The sequence below is a fragment of the Phoxinus phoxinus genome (genome assembly GCF_949152265.1).
Source record: "Phoxinus phoxinus genome assembly, chromosome: 6".
NCBI classification, from domain to species: domain Eukaryota; kingdom Metazoa; phylum Chordata; class Actinopteri; order Cypriniformes; family Leuciscidae; genus Phoxinus; species Phoxinus phoxinus.
In genome coordinates this window covers 41,277,371-41,299,444 of record NC_136881.1, presented here as the reverse complement: position 1 = coordinate 41,299,444, position 22,074 = coordinate 41,277,371, and the positions used below count along the sequence as shown (strand labels likewise).

The 22,074-nt window shown below is 35.3% G+C and overlaps 1 protein-coding gene across 1 annotated transcript in view; it reads left to right on the top strand.

Annotated features, from left to right (window-relative positions):
• Positions 1-20,637, top strand: part of LOC306999671 (glutathione hydrolase 1 proenzyme-like) — a 30,193-nt gene extending 9,556 nt beyond the window's left edge. Inside the window, exons 5-14 of the mRNA XM_079614546.1 lie at positions 13,827-13,922; positions 14,105-14,294; positions 14,927-15,072; positions 15,167-15,316; positions 16,022-16,158; positions 16,661-16,851; positions 19,159-19,268; positions 19,402-19,514; positions 19,738-19,845; positions 19,950-20,637. Of these exons, the coding sequence (XP_079470672.1) occupies positions 13,827-13,922; positions 14,105-14,294; positions 14,927-15,072; positions 15,167-15,316; positions 16,022-16,158; positions 16,661-16,851; positions 19,159-19,268; positions 19,402-19,514; positions 19,738-19,845; positions 19,950-20,093 (1,385 nt within the window). The 3' untranslated portion in view covers positions 20,094-20,637. The remainder of the gene's footprint in view (positions 1-13,826; positions 13,923-14,104; positions 14,295-14,926; positions 15,073-15,166; positions 15,317-16,021; positions 16,159-16,660; positions 16,852-19,158; positions 19,269-19,401; positions 19,515-19,737; positions 19,846-19,949) is intronic.
• The last annotated feature ends 1,437 nt before the right edge of the window (positions 20,638-22,074 follow it).

Here is a 22,074-nt window from a genome sequence, read left to right as displayed (position 1 = left end):
AGCGATAATAATACAGTTTCTTTGATTGTGTTATCAACAGATGTGACAATGAACATGTCCAAGCACCGGTCCCGAAGAGAGCCATGGCAAACAAGCAACAGGTCCAAGTCCACCCTGTCATGGAAAACCGAGACTGATGTTGACATGGTTGCACAGACTGCGTGATTCCTGCCCGGGAAACTGGACCGCAAGTGACCTCTGTTTACTCACATTCGCCCATGAGTCTGTTTGTAACAGTATACACTACCTTTCTTTCTTTTTTTAAAGGATGTGTTAAGTTATATTGTTAGGAAAGATTTCTATTTTGAATAAATGCTTTTCTTTTTAATAATAATAATAATAATAACTGTTTTTCCAACATTGATAATACCTGATTATCAAATCATATTAGAATGATTTCTGAAGGATCATGTGACACTGAAGACTGGAGTAAGGATGCTGAAAATTCAGCTTTGATCAAATAAATAAATTATATTTTAAAGTATATTAAAATAGAAAATCATTATTTTAAATTGTAATAATATTTCACAATATTACTGTTGTTTCTGTATTTTTTATCAAATAAATGCAGCCTTCTTCCAAAAATATTAAAAATATTAAAAATGGTAATGTGTCCAAACGTTTGACTGGTACTATATGTTTATATATGTACGGTAGCACTGTGGTCTTGTGAGGCACAACATTTAGTTCCTCCACATAGAGGAATTACAATAAAAACAGATTAAAAAACAAAACCTTTGAATGTCCTCTCATTCTCAGATTCTCCTCTCGGCCCCACAGCACCGTGATGGGGGCATTAGCCATTGATGGGGCATTAGCCATTGATGGGGCATTAGCCATTGATGGGGCATTAGCCATTGGGGGAGTGTCTATTGTCTCCCCTCATTCATATTCATGGCCATCAACACCCCTACGCATAAAGCAGTACTGGCACAAAAACTGACTTGCAAAGTTTAAATCATTATATTGTTGTTTTGTGAAAGAGTGATCAGAATGATTTTCACATCATTTTGTAGTAAACATTCTAGCCTACAAGAATAGTAACTCAAAAGTATTGTGCCAAACTATTCAGTATGAGTTATATGAGCTCATTGCAGTGACACATTTTTTCCCAAAACTTACTAACCACGCATAATATTTTTTTTCTATAAAATGCAAACATGTAACTTCCATTTTGCTCACATATTATTGTAGCAGAGATTGTGCTGAATACAGCAGAATTATGTGTTGGCCAAAGGTATGTTGTAAGTAGCTGAAATAAGCACAAATGTCAGGGCATGTCAAAACCTCTCAAGGGCCCCAAAAACCCCTCAGACCCCAGGGGGTTAACTGAGGCGACACAGCGATCTGTCACGTCACATTAAAGAGCCACAAAACGGTATTTAATGTTTAAATTTCTTTTAAAAAATGTCCAAATTTGAAAGGTGAGACTGTTTAATATGTTTAATACCAAAAGTAACCGAAAAGTAAGCTGGTCTGTCCTGTCTGTCGGTGTGTTGTCAGTCTCCTCTCTGCTCTGCGATGTGTTTTTCACTGCATGAGAACATGGTGTGGCGTGAGAGCGGCGTAGCTTGTCGGACATAGCGACAGTAACTAAGGGGAGCGGGTCTTTGCAAACGGTCAATTGGGAGTAAATATGCTGCTTTTTTCATCAGAAAACCACACCTTTAGCCACGTTCCTGCACTGTTAGCCCTTACTGTAGAAAAAGACCAAATTATTACAATATCATACCATTTTCCATTAAAACAGTAATATACAGGAATATACCTACAGGAATATACTGTGGGAAAACAGCCTCTGAGTGTCGACTTTGAGCGCTGTTAATTCAATCACACCCTATACCCTCATTCACTATTCCCTACACTAGTTCACTAATATAGTCCACTTGACAGAGTGAATGAAAAGAAGTGAGTTAATTGAGACACTGATGAACTGATAAGCAGAATCACTGAAGGACAGAGAAACAAGAACAGAAAAAAAGAGAAACGCAAGAACTACAACTGACTTCCAGCCACACTGAGTGTGAAACCAGTTTAACATTATTTATTTCAAGTTCTTGTTGAGAATGAACAGGGATTTAGTTAATAATAAAGTTTGTTGTCACCATGATGGAGATCAGTATTTGCTTTAGTTGGTCTCTTGTACCTTGACTTAAAAAAGTTCATCCATTCATCTCTCTTTGACTGTTGTAATAGTGAGTTTATAAAGCTCATTTGTTACGGCAATAAAAAGTCAAGAAGTTGATCGGGAGTCTTTGGCTTTGTGATGATGTCATAATCATTAATGAGTTGATGCTCATTTTTGTATAAAAGCTATGAATTTAAGGGTTTAATGCCATATATCTGATAATCTATAACATGAAATCAAGCAATATATCTGTACTCAGGTCAACTGAAAAATTTAGAAATCATATAGTGCATTAACATTGTATAAACTGGTACTTATCTCTGACACACACAGACATCAACTATCAGCATATGAATCTCAACAATGGTGACGATCAAAAGTATCATGTCGCAATGCATGCTGGGTACCAGGATAGTATAAAACTCCCAGCATGCTCTGCTGCATGAATAATAATTAAAAATATCTATTCCCACCATTGTTGAGATACATGTTCTAATTTGTGATATTTCTGTGTTTCTCTATAGCAGTGTAGCTCTGTTATTTTTGGTTATGCTTGTGTTAGAAATAAATTAGTCATTGTTGCTGTTGTTTCACAGTGGTGTTAACGTAACACTTTTGATTGACAATTAAACTCGGAATGAGTGAGAATTAACTTATTAGTGAATGGACAGGCAATATAATGATTTTGCCATGATAGTGAATATAATCACAATCATTCACAAACTGTGTGTGTGCACAAGTGTGACTTGCAAAAACACAACTCAAGCAGCAAGAAAAAAATATATGTTGGCATCAGCAACCCAACTAAACCAAACACTGATCTCTATAATGGTAACTTCAAATCAAACAGTTTCAATTAAACATCTCAATAACTACTTCTGTAGATGTATGACAGGAATAAAGTCATTCTGGTTAATAATAAGTGTAATAATGTGTTATGGCTGGAAGTCAGTTGTAGTTCTTGTGTTCCTCTTTCCTTCAGTGATTCTGCTTGTTAACAGCAGGTGTTCATCACTAATGCTCAACAATCACTTACATATTCACTTCATTATCTCACTGCAACACTGCGTCAATGTTACTTTTTACTCTTTGTAGTGTGGATTTTCCTGTGGGGTTGAAAGGGTTAACAGTGTAAGATAAAAAGACACACCCACGAAAAGTATTTAAACAGTAATAAACTGTAAGTTATAAAACAGGTTTATACTGGCAACACTGTTGCCAGTAGTTTACTGTAAAATGTAGTTTTTTGGGTCACCGTTGTGCTGAAGAGTAGAGCCTGTGCTTCAGTCCAGCAGAAGATCTAGAAACATTGATGATATGCTGCATGTTGCTTTATTTAACAGACGGTGACTGTGTAGTTGCTGGTCCAGTGGAAATCTTTTTATGTACTTAAGTGGTTTTTAATGAAAGTTCTTAACTCTTTTCTCACATTATTAATGCATTACACATATTAGTTAATACATTTAAATGACAGTTGGTCAATTTAAGGCAGTCGGTTTCTGCAAGTGAAATTACTTTTAACTCGAGTTTTAATTTAGTGCATTTTACAGTAACAAACTGTATATTACAGTAAAATACTGTAGATTACAGTAAAGAACTGTACAATTAACAGTAAATTACTGGCAACAGTGTTGCCAGTATTTTACTGTAAAAAAACCCGGTAAGGTCTAACAGTGTGGGCCAACCTCCATGTACACTGTAAAAAAATTCTGTAAAAAAACAGCCAAATTTTACAGTAACATACTGTTTTTCATTAAAACAGTAATATACCGTAAAAAAAATGCCTTCTGGTGATATTTGTCGTTTTCGAGAAACTAGCCTACAGGAATATACTGTGAATTAACAGCGCTCAAAGTCGACACTAAGAGGCTGTGTTCCAAAATCACACCCTATACCCTCATTCACTATTGCCTAGTTCACTAATACAGTCTACTTGACTGAGTGAATAATTTCATAGTTAATTCAGTTAATTTTCGAAGTTAATTGAGACACTGAGGAACACCTGCTGTTAACTATCAGAATCACTCCTCTATCAGAACAAGAGGAACAGAAAAATCTTAGCAAAATATCTTAGCAAGGAGGATTAAACAACTCCACAAAAAGCATTACCAGATTCACTTATTACTAACCTGACTTTATTTACATCTACAGAAGGACTTATTGAAAGGTGGCAGAGGTTTAATGTCATTTTATTTTCATTTGATGTTACCATGATGGTGATCAGTGTTTGCTTTAGTTGGGCTCTTGATCTTTTAAATATTAGTTTTTCTTTGGCTGCGGTAGCTGTGTCTTAAAAATACATTTGCTATGGCGAAAAAGCTGAAAGAATACAGTATAATATGACTTTGGCTGTTTGATAATGGTCTCAATCATCATATAGTGGCCCAATTCACTGATCTCATTTGTTGTCTAATAATATTATTGATGTTTTATATTTTTGATTTTGGTGTTATTGTGATTTTACAGAATTATATTTTTCTGAAATTTGGCATTTAGAAAATATGACGGATTTTAAAAAGTTTATACTAAGAACATTTTGAATTTTCAGATTAGCTAGACACACACACAGACATCAAGAATCGGAGTATGAATCTCAACAATGGTGACAATCAAGTTTTATGCTGCAATGCATGTTGGGTACCAGCATAGTACAAAAAAATCAGCCACCACTCCCAGCATGCATTGCAGCATGAATAAATTATGCAGCTGAATTGTCTGGTTATTTTCTTTAATTTGTACTTTTTGCTTTTATTTTTGCTGTTGGTTTTGTATTGACTTTTAGTAGCGTATTCTGTGATGTTAAGATTTTATGTTATCTTTTTTGTTGATTGTCACCATTGTTGAGATTCATTGGCTGATTCTTGATGTCTGTGTTTGTCTAACTGAAACCATAGTTCAACATTTTTTTTATGAATTATGAGTTTAAAAATCCTTCACAACCGATTGCATAGCACTGCTTGGTCTTTTGCGTTAGTTTCACAGTGTAGTAATATTAAATTAAACCGTGTTAAAAAAACACATTTTTGATAAGTAATTAGAAACTGATTGAGATCAGAGAGACAAACATTATGTGATGACGTAATATTCAAAACATAACCAGCAACACCTGATCTCAGTTTTGTTGGCTTTGCTTCTGCCACAACAAATGTGTTTTATACATACACAGTTAAAGCAGCCAAATAAAAACTAATGTTAAAGTCAAGGGTCAGGAGCCCAACTAAAGCAAACACTGATCTCTATAATGGTAATGTCAAATGAAACAAAACAACTTCTAAACCTCTGTTAATTCTCAATAGGAATTTCAGTAGACGTATGAAAAAATGAATTAAGTCAATCTGGTTAATAATAAGTGAAGCTGGTAATGCTATTTTTTAGAGTTGTTTAATCCTTCTCTGCTGAGATCTTCAGAGATTTCATGTCTTCTGTGGCTGAAGTAAGTTGTAGTTCTTGTGTTTCACTTTTTTATCTTCTTGTTGTTTCTCTGTCCTTGTCAGGTGTTCATCACTAATGCTCAATCATCAGTTAATTAATCACTGAATTATATAATTAACTTCAACACTGCTTCAGTGTTACTCCAACACCCTGTAGTGTGGACATACAAGTGTTCATTTAAAACTGAAGATTTTGCAGTGGGGTTTAAAGGGTTAAATGTGTCAAATAAAAAAAAAACAGAGTGAAGTGTAATTTAACGGTAATCAACTGTAAACTAATTTACGGTATAAAACTGTTGAAAAACAGCATTTTACTGGCAACCACAGCTGCCAGTAGATTACCGTAAAATCAAGGAAAAACAGCAATATTCTGTAAAATTTAACAGTCAGGTTTACTAAACAAAATAAGTTAATTTCACTGAAATATTAGTAAAAGTTCATAGAAAAAAGTTTTGCGAAGTCAATAACTGATAAAGAGAGTAAATATTAAACTGAAGTGTTTTATGTGTTTTGCACAAGATGATACAGGAGAGATCTTTTAGTTTAATTAATGAGTTTTGTGGGTCACCATTGTGCTGGAGAGTAGAGCCTGTTCTTCAGTCAAAGATGAGCAAAGTTAAACTGATGTTATGCTGCCCGTTGCTTTATTTAAACGCAGGAACTGTGTAGTTGCTGATGCAGTGACAATCTCGTTGCTAAATACTTTAGCACATACATGTGTGCTACTGTTCGCTAAATGCTAACTGCAAAGATTTTAGTTAATGTCATGTTTTTAATTCATTCACGATTACACATTAGATGTTTGCAGTATTATATTAAGAGATATTCATTTTCAGTGGACTCAAATGAAGTTCACAATACTATCAGTTTAAATACTCGTTTTTAAACTTGAACTGTTTGAAGCAATCGGTTTCCCAAATGATACAAGTTACCTTCCATTGTATTTTTTACAGTAACATGCTGTAAAAAAGGAGAGCTGTATAATAACGGTAGAGGCCTGTAAATTAACAGTACTTTGCTGGCAACCACAGCTGCCAGTAGATTACTGTTATTTTACAGCGCAATTTTTTACAGTGTAGGTTAATCAGATTTAGTTAATGGGCTTGTATTCCATTGCTATCAATCTATTATTTCCCTCGGATTATGGGGTATACACTGTTAGCCCTTACTGTAGAAAAAGCCCACATTCTTACAATATCATACCATTTTCCATTAAAGCAGTAATATACAGGAATATACCTACAGGAATATACTGTGAATTAACAGCGCTCAAAGTCGACACTCAGAGTCTGTTTTCCCAATCACACCATATACCCTCATTCACTATTCCCTACATTAGTTCACTAATATAGTCCACTTGACAGAGTGAATGAAAAGAAGTGAGTGAATTGAGACACTGATGAACACCTGATAAGCAGAATCACTGAAGGACAGAGAAACAAGAACAGAAAAAAGAGAAACACAAGAACTACAACTGACTTCCAGCCACACTGAGTGTGAAACCAGTTTAACATTATTTATTTCAAGTTCTTGTTGAGAATGAACAGGGATTTATTAATAATAAAGTTTGTTGTCACCATGATGGAGATCAGTATTTGCTTTAGTTGGTCTCTTGTACCTTAACTCAAAGACTTTGTTCATTCATCTCTATCTGTCTGCTGTAACAGTGAGTGTTTTAAGCACATTTGTTACAGCAAGAAAAGTCAAGGGGAAGATGATCAGGAGTTTTTGGTTTTGTGATTTCCAAATCAAATATGATTTATTAGTTTTTAATATATGTGAGCTGTGCATTTCTGGTTTAATACCATATATCTGATAATCTACAACATGAGATACAGCAATATTTCCAAATCAGGTCAACCGAAAATTTTTGAAATCATGTAGTGCATTAAAATTGTACGAACTCCTGCTTGACTCTGACACACACAGACATCAACAATCAGCGTATGAATCTCAACAATGGTGATGATCAAAAGTTTCATGTCGCAATGCATGCTGTGTACCAGGATAGTATAAAACTCCCAGCATGCTCTGCTGCATGAATAATAATTAAAAATATATATATTCCTACCATTGTTGAGATGCATGTTCTAATTTGTGATATATCTGTGTTTCCACAAGATAGTGTAGCTCTTTTATTTTTGGTTATGCATGTGTTACAAATAAATTAGTCATTGTTGCTGTTGTTTCACAGTGGTGGTAACTTAACACTTTTGATTGAGAATTAAACTCTGAATGAGTGAGAACTAACTTCTTAGTGAATGGACAGGCCACATAATGATTTTGTCATGATAGTGAATATAATCACAATCATTCAAGAACTGTGTGTGTGCACAAGTGTGACTTGCAAAAACACAGCTCAAGCAGCAAGACAAAGCAATACTGGTTAATAATACATATAATAATGTGTAATGGCTGGAAGTCAGTTGTAGTTCTTGTGTTTCTCTATTTTCTGTTCTTGTGTTCCTCTTTCCTTCAGTGATTCTGCTTGTTAACAGCAGGTGTTCATCACTAATGCTCAACAATCACTTACATATTCACTTAATGATCTTAATTATCTCACTGCAACACTGCGTCAATGTTACTTTTTACTCTTTGTAGTGTGGATGTTCCTGTGGGGTTGAAAGGGTTAACAGTGTAAGATAAAAAGACACACCCACAAAATGTATTTTAACAGTAATAAACTGTAAGTTATAAAACAGGTTTATACTGGCAACACTGTTGCCAGTAGTTTACTGTAAAATTTATTTTTTTGAGTCACCATTGTGCTGAAGAGTAGAGCCTGTGCTTCAGTCCAGGAGAAGATCTAGAAACATCGATGATACGCTGCATGTTGCTTTATTTAACAGAATGTAATTGCTGGTTCAGTGGAAATCTTTTTATGTACTTAAAGATAGGGTAGGTAGGATTTATATAAAAACTTTTTACCAAATTTGATTAAACTTTCTATATATATCAATGCATAATTAAAATGTAAGTACTCTGATAAAAAGAGTATAAAAATCGAGTGACTCTAGACCGTTTAATCTTCATTAAACACAGCTCATTATTTCCATTCGGGACGAATCACAGGATTGGCTTGCGCGACTGTCACTCTCCGTCGCCATGACTACCGCCGCTATTACTGGCTCTGCCCACGTGCGCGCAGTCGCGCACCCGTTTTTAGGTGGGAGTGAATGGAATTAATGAGCTGTGTTTATTGAAGATTAAATACACTAGAGTCACTCAGTTTTTTATACTCTCTATTTCAGAGTACTTCCATTTTAATTATGCATTGGTATATAAAGACAGTTTAAACAAATTTGAATAAAAGTTTTTTTTGGACAATTCTGACCTACCCTACCTTTAAGTTTTTTAATGGTTTCTAATGGAAGTTCTTAACTCTTTTCTCACATTATTAATGCATTACACATTTTAGTTTTACACATTTAAATGACAGTTGGTCAATTTAAGGCAGTCGGTTTCTGCAAGTGAAATTAGTTTTAAGTCAAATTTTAATTTAGTGCATTTTACAGTAACAAACTGTATATTACAGTAAAATACTGTAGATTACAGTAAATAACTGTACAAATAACAGTAAATTACTGGCAACAGTGTTGCCAGTATTTTACTGTAAAAACAAACGGTAAGGTCTAACAGTGTAGTTTATGGTTTGGATACACATTAGGACTGTGTTCACAGAGGAATTATAATCCAGGAAACACAGTGACTGCCACAGTAACGTGCGGTGAAATCTTGTCATGGGTAGGCTGTGACCTATCAATGTGGCATATATGTTCATATATTCATTCAGTTAATGTAGCAACCCAAGTTCATATCAGACATCATCACATCGCTGCCTGCATACAGCAAAGTCAGTCATATGTGAGGCTAATGCACAATCAAATCTAATAATCAAATTAATGGACACATCTTTCTTGACTTATACAACAAACAAATGTTTTGTGCGGGACACAGTAAGAGAGGGAGGCGGCGCGGTGTCAGCGAACCGACAAGCAGCCTAGTCACTCCTTCAGAATGTGCAAACGCGCACAGACAGCCACACACACACTATTGGTCTGGTGATGGCGCACCAGGATTTGAATAGGCTACAGTCAGTAAACATCGTGACAGCACCAGAGCACCAGGATTAAAAAAAGAGAACTACAAAACAGCATTTTAACCCTTACGAAATGCACCCTAATCGCACAGAAAGACATACAGTACAAATGTGGCAGAGGTGACGGCGGCAAAAGGTTATGGAAGAGAGAACATTTTGAACAAGACACACAAGCCAATATAAGGGTTTTAAAAAGAATAAATAAATGAATAGTTTACGTTTGAAAGGGGGTGCTTACTTTTATTTGTAGACGAAGTCCATGCGTCTATCACTCTGGACAAAGATGTCAACTACTTTGTTGTAAAAGTCCTCTTTGTTGGGTGTATTTCTCAATTTCATGAGTCTCTCCTTTTCAATGGAAATAAGAGCCAAGGAGGAAAGTCTGTTCTGCTTCATTCTGTTACGGCTGTAGGTTTTTATGCTCTTTAACGCAGAAAAGATCCTCTCCACAGATGCGGTAGTAGATGGTAGTTAAGACCAGCTTCAAAAGTTTTGTGGCCTCAGGAACAGTCTCCTGCAGATCATGCTCGGTCAAAAAGTAAGCAGCTGTACAGGAGTTTTTCCTTGGACGGTTTCTGAACAGTATAGGCCAGGAGTCCTCAACTCTGGAGCACGAGATCAACTTTCCTGCAGAGTTTAGTTCCAACCCTAATCAAACACCTGAACAAGCTAATCAAGCTCTTCATGATTAATACAACTTACAGGTACACAACAAAATCCCCTGTGTTAAATCAACATTGCTCAGAGTACATATTGTCCCAATCTATAGTGTTAAAGTTAATGAGATAATTATATGAGTAATTAAGTGATGATTCAGCATTAGTGATGAACACCTGATGTTAACAAGCAGAATCACTGAAGGAAAGAGAAACACAAGAACTACAACTGACTTCAACCACAGCCTTAGTTGAAATCAAATGAAGAAAACATTAAATCTGTGAATATCTCAGCAGAGGAGGAATAAACAACTCCACAAACAGCATTACCAGCTTCACTTATTACTAACCAGACTGACTTTATTTTTGTCACAAGTCTACGGAATTGATTGTTGAGAGTTGATGATGTTTAAGTGATCAAAAGATTATGCTACCATTATGGTGGTCAATGTTTGCTTTGGTTGGTCTCGTGACCCGTTTAATATCCAAAGCAAGCTTCCTTAAGAATTTGCAATAGTGTTACATAATAAACACTTGAGCTTTGCTGAACAAAAAAGTTCAAAATACAAATATGTTTTTATGCTTGCAATACTTTTAAATTAATCTCATAAAGAGATATTTGTCAAAGGTCAATTGTCACTTAATTATTATCTTGGTTATTGACTGAGGTTCATGTATAGTGAATGTGTTTAAAAATATAATTCTTCTTCTGAAAATATACACTTCACTTACCATACAATCCTCAACAGTGGTGACAATAATTATCAATACTGCTGTGCATGCTGGGATTTTTGTCAAATTGTGATACCCAGCATGCATTGCAGCATGAAACTTTTTGTTTATTGTCACCATTTTTGAGATTCGTATGCTGATTTTTGCTGTATGTGAGTCTGGTAAAAACTGCAGAATAATATCTTGTATGTACTTAACATTTTTAAAAGTCCACACGATAAATGGTTGATGCCAAACTTGTTTCCCATGCTCTAGTTTCACAGGGTAGACAATGCAATCCCCTCAAATGTATTAATGACAAAACATTGATTAGTGGCTTTACAATCTAGAAGTTCAGGTTCCAATGACATGCTATCATATTCTGATTTTACTACTTTACAACATTATATATGTTGCTGCAGAAAAAAAATCATACATAGATAGTGATGGGTCAACAGCCCAACTAAAGCAAACACTGATCTCTATAAGGGTGGCATTATATTTTTACCAATAAAACATCAACATTTAAACCTCTGCTAATTCTCAAAAATAACTTCTGTAGAAGCATGGCAGAAATCAAATCAATCTGGTTAGTAATAAGTGAAGCTGGTAATGCTGTTTGTGGAGTTGTTAATTCATCCTCTGCTGAGATCTTCACAGATTTAATGTCTTCTTTGATCTTCAGTTGATTTCATCTAAGGTTCATCACTAATGCTCAATCATCTCTAAATTAATCACTTAATTATCTCATTAACTTTAACACTTTTAACACTCTGTAGATTGGGACAATATGTACTTGAGTAATGTTGATTTAACACTGGGGATTTTGTTGTGTACCTGTAACGTTGTATTAATCATGAAGAGCTTGATTAGCTTGTTCAGGTGTTTGATTAGGGTTGGATCTAAACTCTGCAGGAAAATGGATCTCCCGGTCCAGAGTTGAGGACCCCTGGTATAGGCCCACCAAATCAGACTTTAATCTAATCAGATCAAATAATTTTGCATATGTGGACAGACTCTCTAATTTTTGATCAAAATGACTGCATGAATAATACTAAAATCAAATATAACCAACATTACAGAGAAGTGTAGGTCTGTTATTATTGGTTATGCATGTGTTAGAAAAAATATTAGTCATTTTAATTTCTTGCTGTCGTTTCTTATATGAGTAACACTTTTGAGTGAGAATTGAGTTTGTCATCATGATAAATATTACCACAATCATTCACAAACTGAGTGTATGCACAAGTGTGACTTGTAAAAACTCACCTCAAGCAGCAAGAGAAACATTAATGTTCTAACATCAGCAACCCAACTAAAGCAAACACTGATCTATAGGCTAATGGTAACTTCAAATCAAACCTTTTCAATTAAACATCTCAATAACTACTTCTGTAGATGGATGACAGAAATAAAGTCATACTGGTTAATAATATGTGTAATAATTTGTAATGGCTGGAAGTCAGTTGTAGTTCTTGTGTTTCTCTATTTTCTGTTCTTGTGTTCCTCTTTCCTTCAGTGATTCTGCTTGTTAACAGCAGGTGTTCATCACTAATGCTCAACAATCACTTACATATTCACTTAATTATCTCACTGCAACACTGCGTCAATGTTACTTTTACTCTTTGTAGTGTGGATTTTCCTGTGGGGTTGAAAGGGTTAACAGTGTAAGATAAAAAGACACACCCACGAAAAGTATTTTAACAGTGATAAACTGTAAGTTATAAAACAGGTTTACAGTAGTTTACTGTAAAATGTATTTTTTTGGTTCACCATTGTGCTGAAGAGTAGAGCCTGTGCTTCAGTCCAGCAGAAGATCTAGAAACATTGATGGAGGGAAAAGAATCACTTCATTGGGTCTTAAAAGGCATGAAGAAGGTATGATAACTAGTTTGAGGTTGGGCCACACAGGTCTTAATTCCACCTTATCCTTAATAGGTAAAAGTAATGGCTTATGCTCTGAATGTAAAGTCTTGGAGGATGTCACCCATGTTTTATTTAGATGTAAGAAATTTAACCAACTCAGACAGAAATGGAAAGAATCTGATACAGAAAATGACATTCATAATATTTTACAGGAGCAAGGAATGCAGGAACAAAGAAGCAAATATTTAATTATATACTGATACTGATTTAAGTAGAAGAATTTAGGAGTTTTTTTTTTTTTTTTTTTTTTTTTTTTTGAGGAGGGGTGGGGGGTAGTTTTGCTATTATTTTATGATTTTATGATTTAAGGTGTCATTTACCAACGTCCTTTTTACACACTCCTGTGTAGTAGTCCAGTAGGTGGCGGTATATATCGTAAAGATATGATCCGCCAATAACCAGAAGAAGAAGAAGAAGAAGAAGAAGAAGAAACATTGTTGATATTCTGCATGTTGCTTTATTTAACAGGTGGTCACTATGTAGTTGCTCGTCCAGTTGAAATCTTATTTATTTTGATGTACAAACGATTTTTAGTGGTCTTAACAGAAAGTTTAAAATAATACTTTTCTCTTGTTTTTAACGCATTATAAATTCGAGTTCATACATTTAAATGACAGTTGGTTAATTTAAGGCAGTCGGTTTCTGCAAGTGAAATTCGTTTTAACTCAAGTTTTAATTTAGTGCATTTTTACAGCAACATACTGTAGATTACAGTAAAGAACTGTACAATTAATAGTAAATTACTGGCAACAGTGTTCCCAGTATTTTACTGTAAAAAAAAACCTGGTAAAGACTAACATTGTATGTATTCATTTTTACAGTCCATGACTATAAAGCCTCTAACATGTCACCGTTATGTCATGTTTTCCTCTCAGGAAATGTGGAGACGATTAATGCCAGAGAAACTGCTCCAATGAAAGCTTCACAGAATATGTTTGGGAATAAGCAAGAATGCACAAAGGCAAGTAAAGGTAAGCCAACAATGAAGAACATCTCTCAAAATCTAGCGATTATGATGATTTTACACTTACAAGATTCAGTTAGCATGTTACTGTAGTTATCATTAAAACAGTACATTAAATCGTTCTTGTGATTTCCTGCCAGTTAGGCCATCGAATGACTTCTACTCCTCTGTGTTTTATATGAATGGCAGGATTATGTATTGCTGTACCAGGAGAACTGCGTGGTTATGAGATGGCACACCAAAGGCACGGGAGACTGCCATGGAAGGAGCTGTTTGAGCCCAGTATAAACCTGGCAAAGGATGGTATTCGGATTGGCAAGGCCTTGGCCAAAGCCATTCAAAATAATGAGGGCAAAATTAAGAATAATGCAGCATTGTGGTAAGAATAAATCATTTGTGAACTAGCGAAAAACTAGGCTATTTAAAAAAAGTTAAAAACACACTTTCTCAGTGTCAGCTGTTTTGGCCACAAGGCAGATCTGACAGTGTGTGTATAACTATAAGTTAAATGTCTGATCATATTTTATTTCAATTACATCTTAACAATTCCAAACCACATAAATCTTAATAACCACTGCTCATTTTGTATATAATCACTTATAAGAGATATATGATTGTTAACGAGGACTTGAAGAGAAAAATGCCTTATATTCAGATATACATTATTATAAAGCAGAAAAAAATGTGCAGGTAAAATTGGCCAAAATACAGACTGAACTCACACTGAAAAGTTAACAAATGTATTAAATGCCCATAAGAAGGATACAATACAATAGACATGGCCAATAGTGTAACCATTGAAGAAATACTCATTGGGCCATCTGGGTCACAAAACAACAGTTTTAGGAAAAAAAGATGCAAAAATATGATCAGAATATTGCCTTGCCTATAATGGTCAACACTGTATTACAATACCGTGCTGTATGTCTCTATTTACACCGGGGGCCCTAAAGCCTCAGCCTTTTCACTTACATAACGTCTTGCTTCTGCTTTTGTCTCTCTTTGTTCTAGTGAAATGTTTTGCGGTTGTGTGGAAAATGATACTAGAAATCTTTCCAAACTTGCTCGCACCTACGAGACAATATCAAAAGAAGGAGCAGAAGCTTTTTACGATGGGTCATTGACTGATGCTATATTGAAAGATATACAGGATGCAGGTTATTTCATTCTTAAAAATGTATGAGGATCTGCTGACCTAATTTGATCAAAGTATGCAATTCTTTCTGAGTGTTTTTTTGTCTTATATCACAGGAGGGATTATAACACGTGATGACCTAACGGGTTATAAGGCAGTACTGAACGAACATGCATTCAACTTTACTTTGAGAAACTACACGTTTTATGCTCCTACTGCTCCTTTCGGTGGACCTGTGCTCGCTCTGATTCTCAATATACTGGAAGGTCAGTGAGTGTATGTCTGTATGTGGATTACAGGTTGAGAGTGCTAAGGCCAGCACTCTCCAATTACTGCAAATAATTCTCCATTTTAATAAATAATGCTTCATTTATTATTATAACAAAACTTTGTGAGATAACGATGAAATAAGATGACAGCTTTTTAGTGATTAAAAAGGGAGCGCTCTTTGCGTCCCAAATTCCACATACAGTGATTTTTTGTCACAATTAATTAATTAAATGAATGAATGAATGAATTAATTAAAAGGTTAATAATTTATCCGGAGTACGCTGGGCTGTGTTTAGCTCATTCAAGGCCAAGCAGTGTTATGCAAAGCCGGTACACGGTTCTTAACATACATCTGTACATTAAGAAGGTGTGCTCTTGTGCTCACATCTGTCTGCTGTGAAAGAGACCAAGTGCATTGTTGTTGCTAATCAAATCAGTACATTAACCATGTTTCCTTGAGTTGAATATTAATATTGTGTGAAGAAAGCGTAGTCAATTTAAATATCAGTTAAGTTTATGAAATATGTACTGAAGAGAGAGTGCGATGGTTCGCCAATAACAACAATGGTAATTTTTTTGTGTTTCTGTACATGAATTGTACAGATTTTATGAGTGCTCAGAGTGCATTCAGAAAGTGAAAACGAGAATGGAAAATTATTATTAGGATACGTTTTAAATAATTATTAAACATTTCATATTAGGTTACAACTTCACAAACAGCAGTGTGTCCACAAAGAACAAGACTATCAAAGAATATCATCGTATGATAGAGGCGTTCCACTTTGCTGATGTTGAAAAGAATAAACTGGGAGACCCACGTGATGAGAAAATCACTCAGGTGAGTTCAACTGTTAAATATATTCTGTAGCTGATGCTTAGGTCAGCTGTGGGTTATGTAGGAATTACTGGTCTTTTCAGGGGTAAATGTTAATGTTTTATTTTTTACCTTATCATTTAAATGTGTCTAAATTGTCTCTAGAGGAAAGTGAAAGCATAGGTTTTTTTTATGATGATGAGGTTAAGTACTCACAAATGAGCTGTCTTTCGAATATTGTCAGGGATGTACGGATAAAAGCGGGTAGATCATGAACCGTGAATGAGAATTGTCCTAACCAGACAAATGTGCGCATCACAAGTCCGGAGTGTGTCATTTGGGACAGGGCCAAGATCTAAAGACACACGCAGTGGTGACATCAAACTGATGTGATTGAATCATGATTGTCATGTTTAATAAACAATGACTGAATTTTCCGTTTTGAGTGAACTTGCATATTATGTTATAGCAGACATTATTTTCTCAGAGCCTTTCACTGTTCCTATATTTATGAATTTTGTCACAGGTTGTTTTACAGAAAGTCAAAGATATGACCTCAGTCAAATTTGCATCCGACATCATGAAAAAGATTAATGATAGCATTAAACAAGACATCTACCATGGCTCTAATGGGGATGTTGACTCTGGGACATCTCACCTGTCAATCATCGATGAATATGGGAATGCAGTGGCAGTCACCAGCAGTATCAACGACTAGTAAGAGAAATATAAAGAGACAAAGAGATTAGTGTTTCATAATCCTGGGGCCAATTGCATAATCTGTTCAGACTAGTTTTAGAAGTTATTCACCAATTTTATTTTTTTTCTTTAAGACTGATCATAGCTTTAGCTACATAAAAATGTAGATTGGTCTCATTTGAGACTGAAAAGTAAGACTAACTACCCTTTGGCTGACTGCTGGTTGGTCATACTAGTTCTTAATAAGACACAGTCTTAACAATATGGCATTGTTTATGCAACTGACCCCTGAACTTGATCTGACACACCCAGTTTCAGTTTCTAAAACATCATATTTCTTATAATTACAATATTTAGGTCCAAAACTGTGGCTTCAGACAGCAGACTTCTCACTAAACAATTTGTTCGATTTGTTTAATTTAAACTTTAGTTGTAAGAATTAATAGCATAGTTAATCATGTGCGAGTCGGAGGGAGTGGCCATGTCTCTGTCACGAACTGGTTGTATACCATACATGACGAAGATAAAAGTCAAAAGTATCTTAATAATCCACACAAAGATGAAGGCCGGCAAAGCAACAACCGTTACACATTGATGAGACCAGACAACTAAGAACAGAAACACAGTAACTTAGGCCCTGTCCACACGGAGATGCGTTTAGCTGTATACGTACAAATTTTGTGTCGTATTGGCGTTTCGTCCAGACGTATCCGGCGTTTTGAGAGACTGAAACCGCTATTTTTTGAAACCGGGTCTCAGAGTGGATAAATCTGAAAAACGACACGCTTGCGTTTTCGTGTGTACAGCCAATCCGTATATTTTGTGAAACGATGATGTCATCACCCCACGTGTCGACTAGTCAGACACTGCTTAGTCAAGTAACAGCAACAACACCTGCCGACTAATGCTTGTATAATAATATAATATAATGCTGCAGAAGCTGCTGAGCCTCTTTTATTCCTTTATTTATTATTTACTTGAATGTATTTTTATTTATTTTTTTTATTTATATTTTTCTTATGCTATGTGCTGGTATGTTGTCTGATTAATACATTTCGTATTTTGTAGGGATGGGCATTTCAAGCAAAAATAATATTCGACGATCGCTGGGAATTATTTGATTATTAGGCTGTTCAAAAAACGCACCCCTGCCCCCCATGCTCACCGGCACAACGGCGCTCGCTCAAATTCCACTCCGACATTACATTTCTCAGTAGGCCTGTTGTAGCCATTAAAGAAAATGTATTTAGTTTCATATTTATGTTTAAATAATATATTATTTTTTAAATTTCATCTATGTTGATTTATGAAAGTGAACAGCATGAGTAATCATAAGATGCGCAATAGCCTATATCGGGAGACATAAATTTGACCACATTAAGTTTTGCGCATGCTCAAAGTCTTCTTCTCCGTTTGTATAGTATCTCTATGGCAGAATTACAGCGCCACATACTGGTCTGGGATGTATACTACATTGTTTTGAGTCGGTTTCAGTGGTTTCGTGTGTACGCAGATATTTCTTGAGACGACGCCGTGTTTACGGAATTCTTTTTTAGAACGAGGCAAAAAAAAACATCGGATAGGGAAAGCTCTGGCTTCGTGTGGATGTGGCCTTAAATACAAGAGACAAACAGAGGTAATTAATCAAACACAGCTGAACAGAATGATGAATCAAATACATATACAAATACATAACCATACAGTACTAATAATGAACCTGAGAAAACAAACTCAAACTGAACACAACTGACAGTCTCTCAGCAGGAGAGCATTAATGTATTCATCAACTGATCTCTAGTCCAACATGGCTCTGATAATATTAAACACGTTGGGAGTTGTCACTGTACAGTATGTCAACTTCCTTCAGTACATGTTTGATTATCAGAGCCAGTGCAACCGGTTCTCATCTTTGTTACACAGAAAATAGACAATAACTTGTCCTTAAGCATTTCTTTCTGGGATTCAACTAAAATGAAATGACTAATAAAATATGATCAGAGACTGAACACTGTGTTTATATATTAAGTATATATTTTTGACATCGCCAAAAAAATCAAGTTGTTTCATCTGTGGGACACAGCCTTGAGCAATATTTATTATGGTGACGATTTACCCAAATGAGTAAAATACCCACACTTTTTTTAGTTAATTTAATTAAATTTAAATTAATTTAATTATAGTCATTTTGATTAATTTTATTATATATTAAGAACACTCATATGATTTTAAAAACAAAAGGTTAATGTTCTTTTGGTGTCTATTTTTACGAAACTCTGTGCTGTTCTTGGTTATATTGTTGTCTGGATCTTTGTTGTGTTCTCACAGTTTTGGTTCTGGGGTGATGTCAAACTCAACAGGCATCATATTTAATGACGTAATGGACGATTTCAGTTTTTCTAATAATGGAGTTAACAAAAACAACTTAATTGAACCAGGTAAAATAAATAAATAAATAAAACTGCCATTCCTTGTGTTACATACACTCACTATAAATTAAGTAATATTGTATTGTACCTACTGTATATAAATAAACATGTTCACATGTAAAATATAAATTGTTTTGACAAGGTAAAAGGCCACTTTCATCAATGTGTCCCACAATAATATTTGACCAACATAAAAAGGTCAAAATGGTGGTTGGAGGTGAAGGTGGGACAAACATCACCACTGCAACTGCTCAGGTAACAAAAAACATTGACAAGAGTTTACATATACGTTACATAATATGTCTACGGCACAGAACAGAGAGCAATATGACATTTGATTATTCGTAATGATCATTTAAGACATGACAAACATTTGTTTATTCTGTGTTTAATAAATGAACAAAAAGTTTGTGTGATTTTTAAATCTATTTTTCTTTTATCTAAAACCTTTTCCCATCTCCCGTCTCTCTCCTCTCAGGTGATCATGAATTACTTGTTCTTTGGCTATGACTTGCATAAAGCTGTTAAAGAACCCAGAGTTCAGATCAGGGGAAATAAGACAGTTGTAGAAAAGGACTTTGATGAGGTAGGATTCTTACTCTTGTTTGTCAGTTTGTCATCTCAATAAGATTCACAAAGTCAGAAAAGTGAGAAATATTCTTATTTTCTCTGTGTGTTTATTGAATTCAGGGAGTAATTAAAGGCTTGGAGCAGAAGGGTCATAAAATAAATAACACATCTGAAATGTCAGTGATCCAGGCGATTGTCCGAGAGGGAGACACACTCTGTGCTGAATCTGACGAGAGGAAATACGGTTATCCTGCCGGATACTGAGCTCTGCTCCTGTGCTCATGCTGATGTTGTCTGATCCAGCTAAACTGCCGTATGTGACAGATCCAGATTGTTTGTTGGGGTGTTTTATTGGGTGCCAATTAAACTTGAGCGGGAAACATGCAAAAAAATGGCATAATATAGTTTCAGCCATCCTGCATTATGATATCACACTTCTCCTAAAATTGCTGCACGTTTTATCAGTAGTATTCCAGCTTTTCCATTTTTATTTAGCTTATCTATTGCTATCACTTGCATTATGTACTTGCATTATGTATATCTGCTAAATATATATATAAACTAATACATATACATATATATATGTGTGTCCATGTTGTAAGCTTTAATTAAACGAATCTAATTAATTAAATTAGGAACTCCAAGGCACTCGAAATATGTGGAAAAAAAGTTAAAAAGCCTTTATTTAATGAATGGCTCAAAACATTAAAAATGGTGACTAGAAATTAGAAATGGTGATTAAAAGAGTTTGATTGTTGTTAATGAGTTGGTGCAAATCAATAAAGTATCCTGTCATCTTTATCTTTATAAAGTGTTGTTCTTTCAATGTAACATTGGTGAGTACAGGAAGTAATGGAAACAATGCAGTAATGTATGTCCTTTTGTGCACACCAAATGCAGACTAGTGCATAAACAGTAGCAATATAACAATACTAAATATGAGTATGCATACACAGCCAAATCCCCAGAGTTAAATTAACTCTGCTCAGATAACATTGGTCCCTCTCTACAGAGAGTTAAAATAACTCTGAATCAGAGTTAAAGTTAATGAGATACTTAAGTGATTAATTAAGTGATGATTGGGCATTAATGATGAACACCTGCTGTCAACAAGCAGAATCACTGAAGGAAAGAGAAACAACAAGCACAGAAAAAAGAGAAACACAAGAACTAAAACTGAGTTCCAGCCAAAGCCTTATATAAAATCAACTGAAGACAAAAGAAGACATTACATCTCTCCAAGATCTCAGCAGAGAGATTGGGTGATTGGGGTTTAACCCATTAAACAACTCCACAAACAGCATTACCAGCTTTACTTATTACTAACCAGACTGACTTTATTTCTGTCAGACGTCTACAGAAGGTCTTAGTGAGAATAGGTTTAGATGTTGACAATTTATTGAAAATGTTTGATCACCATTCTGGTGACAAGTGTTTCCTTTAGTTGTGCAGTTTGACTCTTGCAAGTTTGTGGTTGTGAGTAACAGTTTTTACCAAAACTCCTAATTTGGCACAAAGAATGCCAGAAACAAAGATGAGCAGGTGATATAGTTATCAACATCAAAAATTTGAATAATACACTTATCTCATAATCAATACGTTGAGAGGATTCTTTACTGTTCAAGAATCAGCATATGAATCTCATCAATGGTAGCATGTTTCATGCCGCAATGCATGCTGGGACCCAGGATGCATTGCAGCATGAAACATATCATCGTTGTTGAGATTCAAGCTTCACTAGACCTATATTGTGGCCACGAATGAAGAATTCGTTCCCCAGATTTAGCAGCACATATAGGCTATATTACACGGCGGTCTGCCTTGAAGGGATTGTTTGTTGTACAGTAACTTCATTTAACTTAATAAGTCGTATTAACGGTTTAACTAATATTAAGTTAATAAAAACATTATCTAAATGATTGTTACTGAAATCGCCATGCCTACGTAATAGCCTACAGCCAAACTACGTAGAAGATCATTCATAAACTCGTACATAAAGGAATGCGCATGCTCATGCCTCAAGTGTCTACTCCAATAAGATTGCTGTATTATAAACCAATGGAATTGTGGGTGGGCTTAATGTGTTGCCCCGCCCCAATCATCCAGACTGCACTCTCACCGGTCTCGCGCCCCTCACGTCCCTCGACCTCGTCCTGCTCGCCACATACCCCCCTCGCAGGCTGGGGGGTACTCCCGAGACTGCGCTCGACTCCCCCAAAATCTAGGATTGGAACTAACCGTTTTA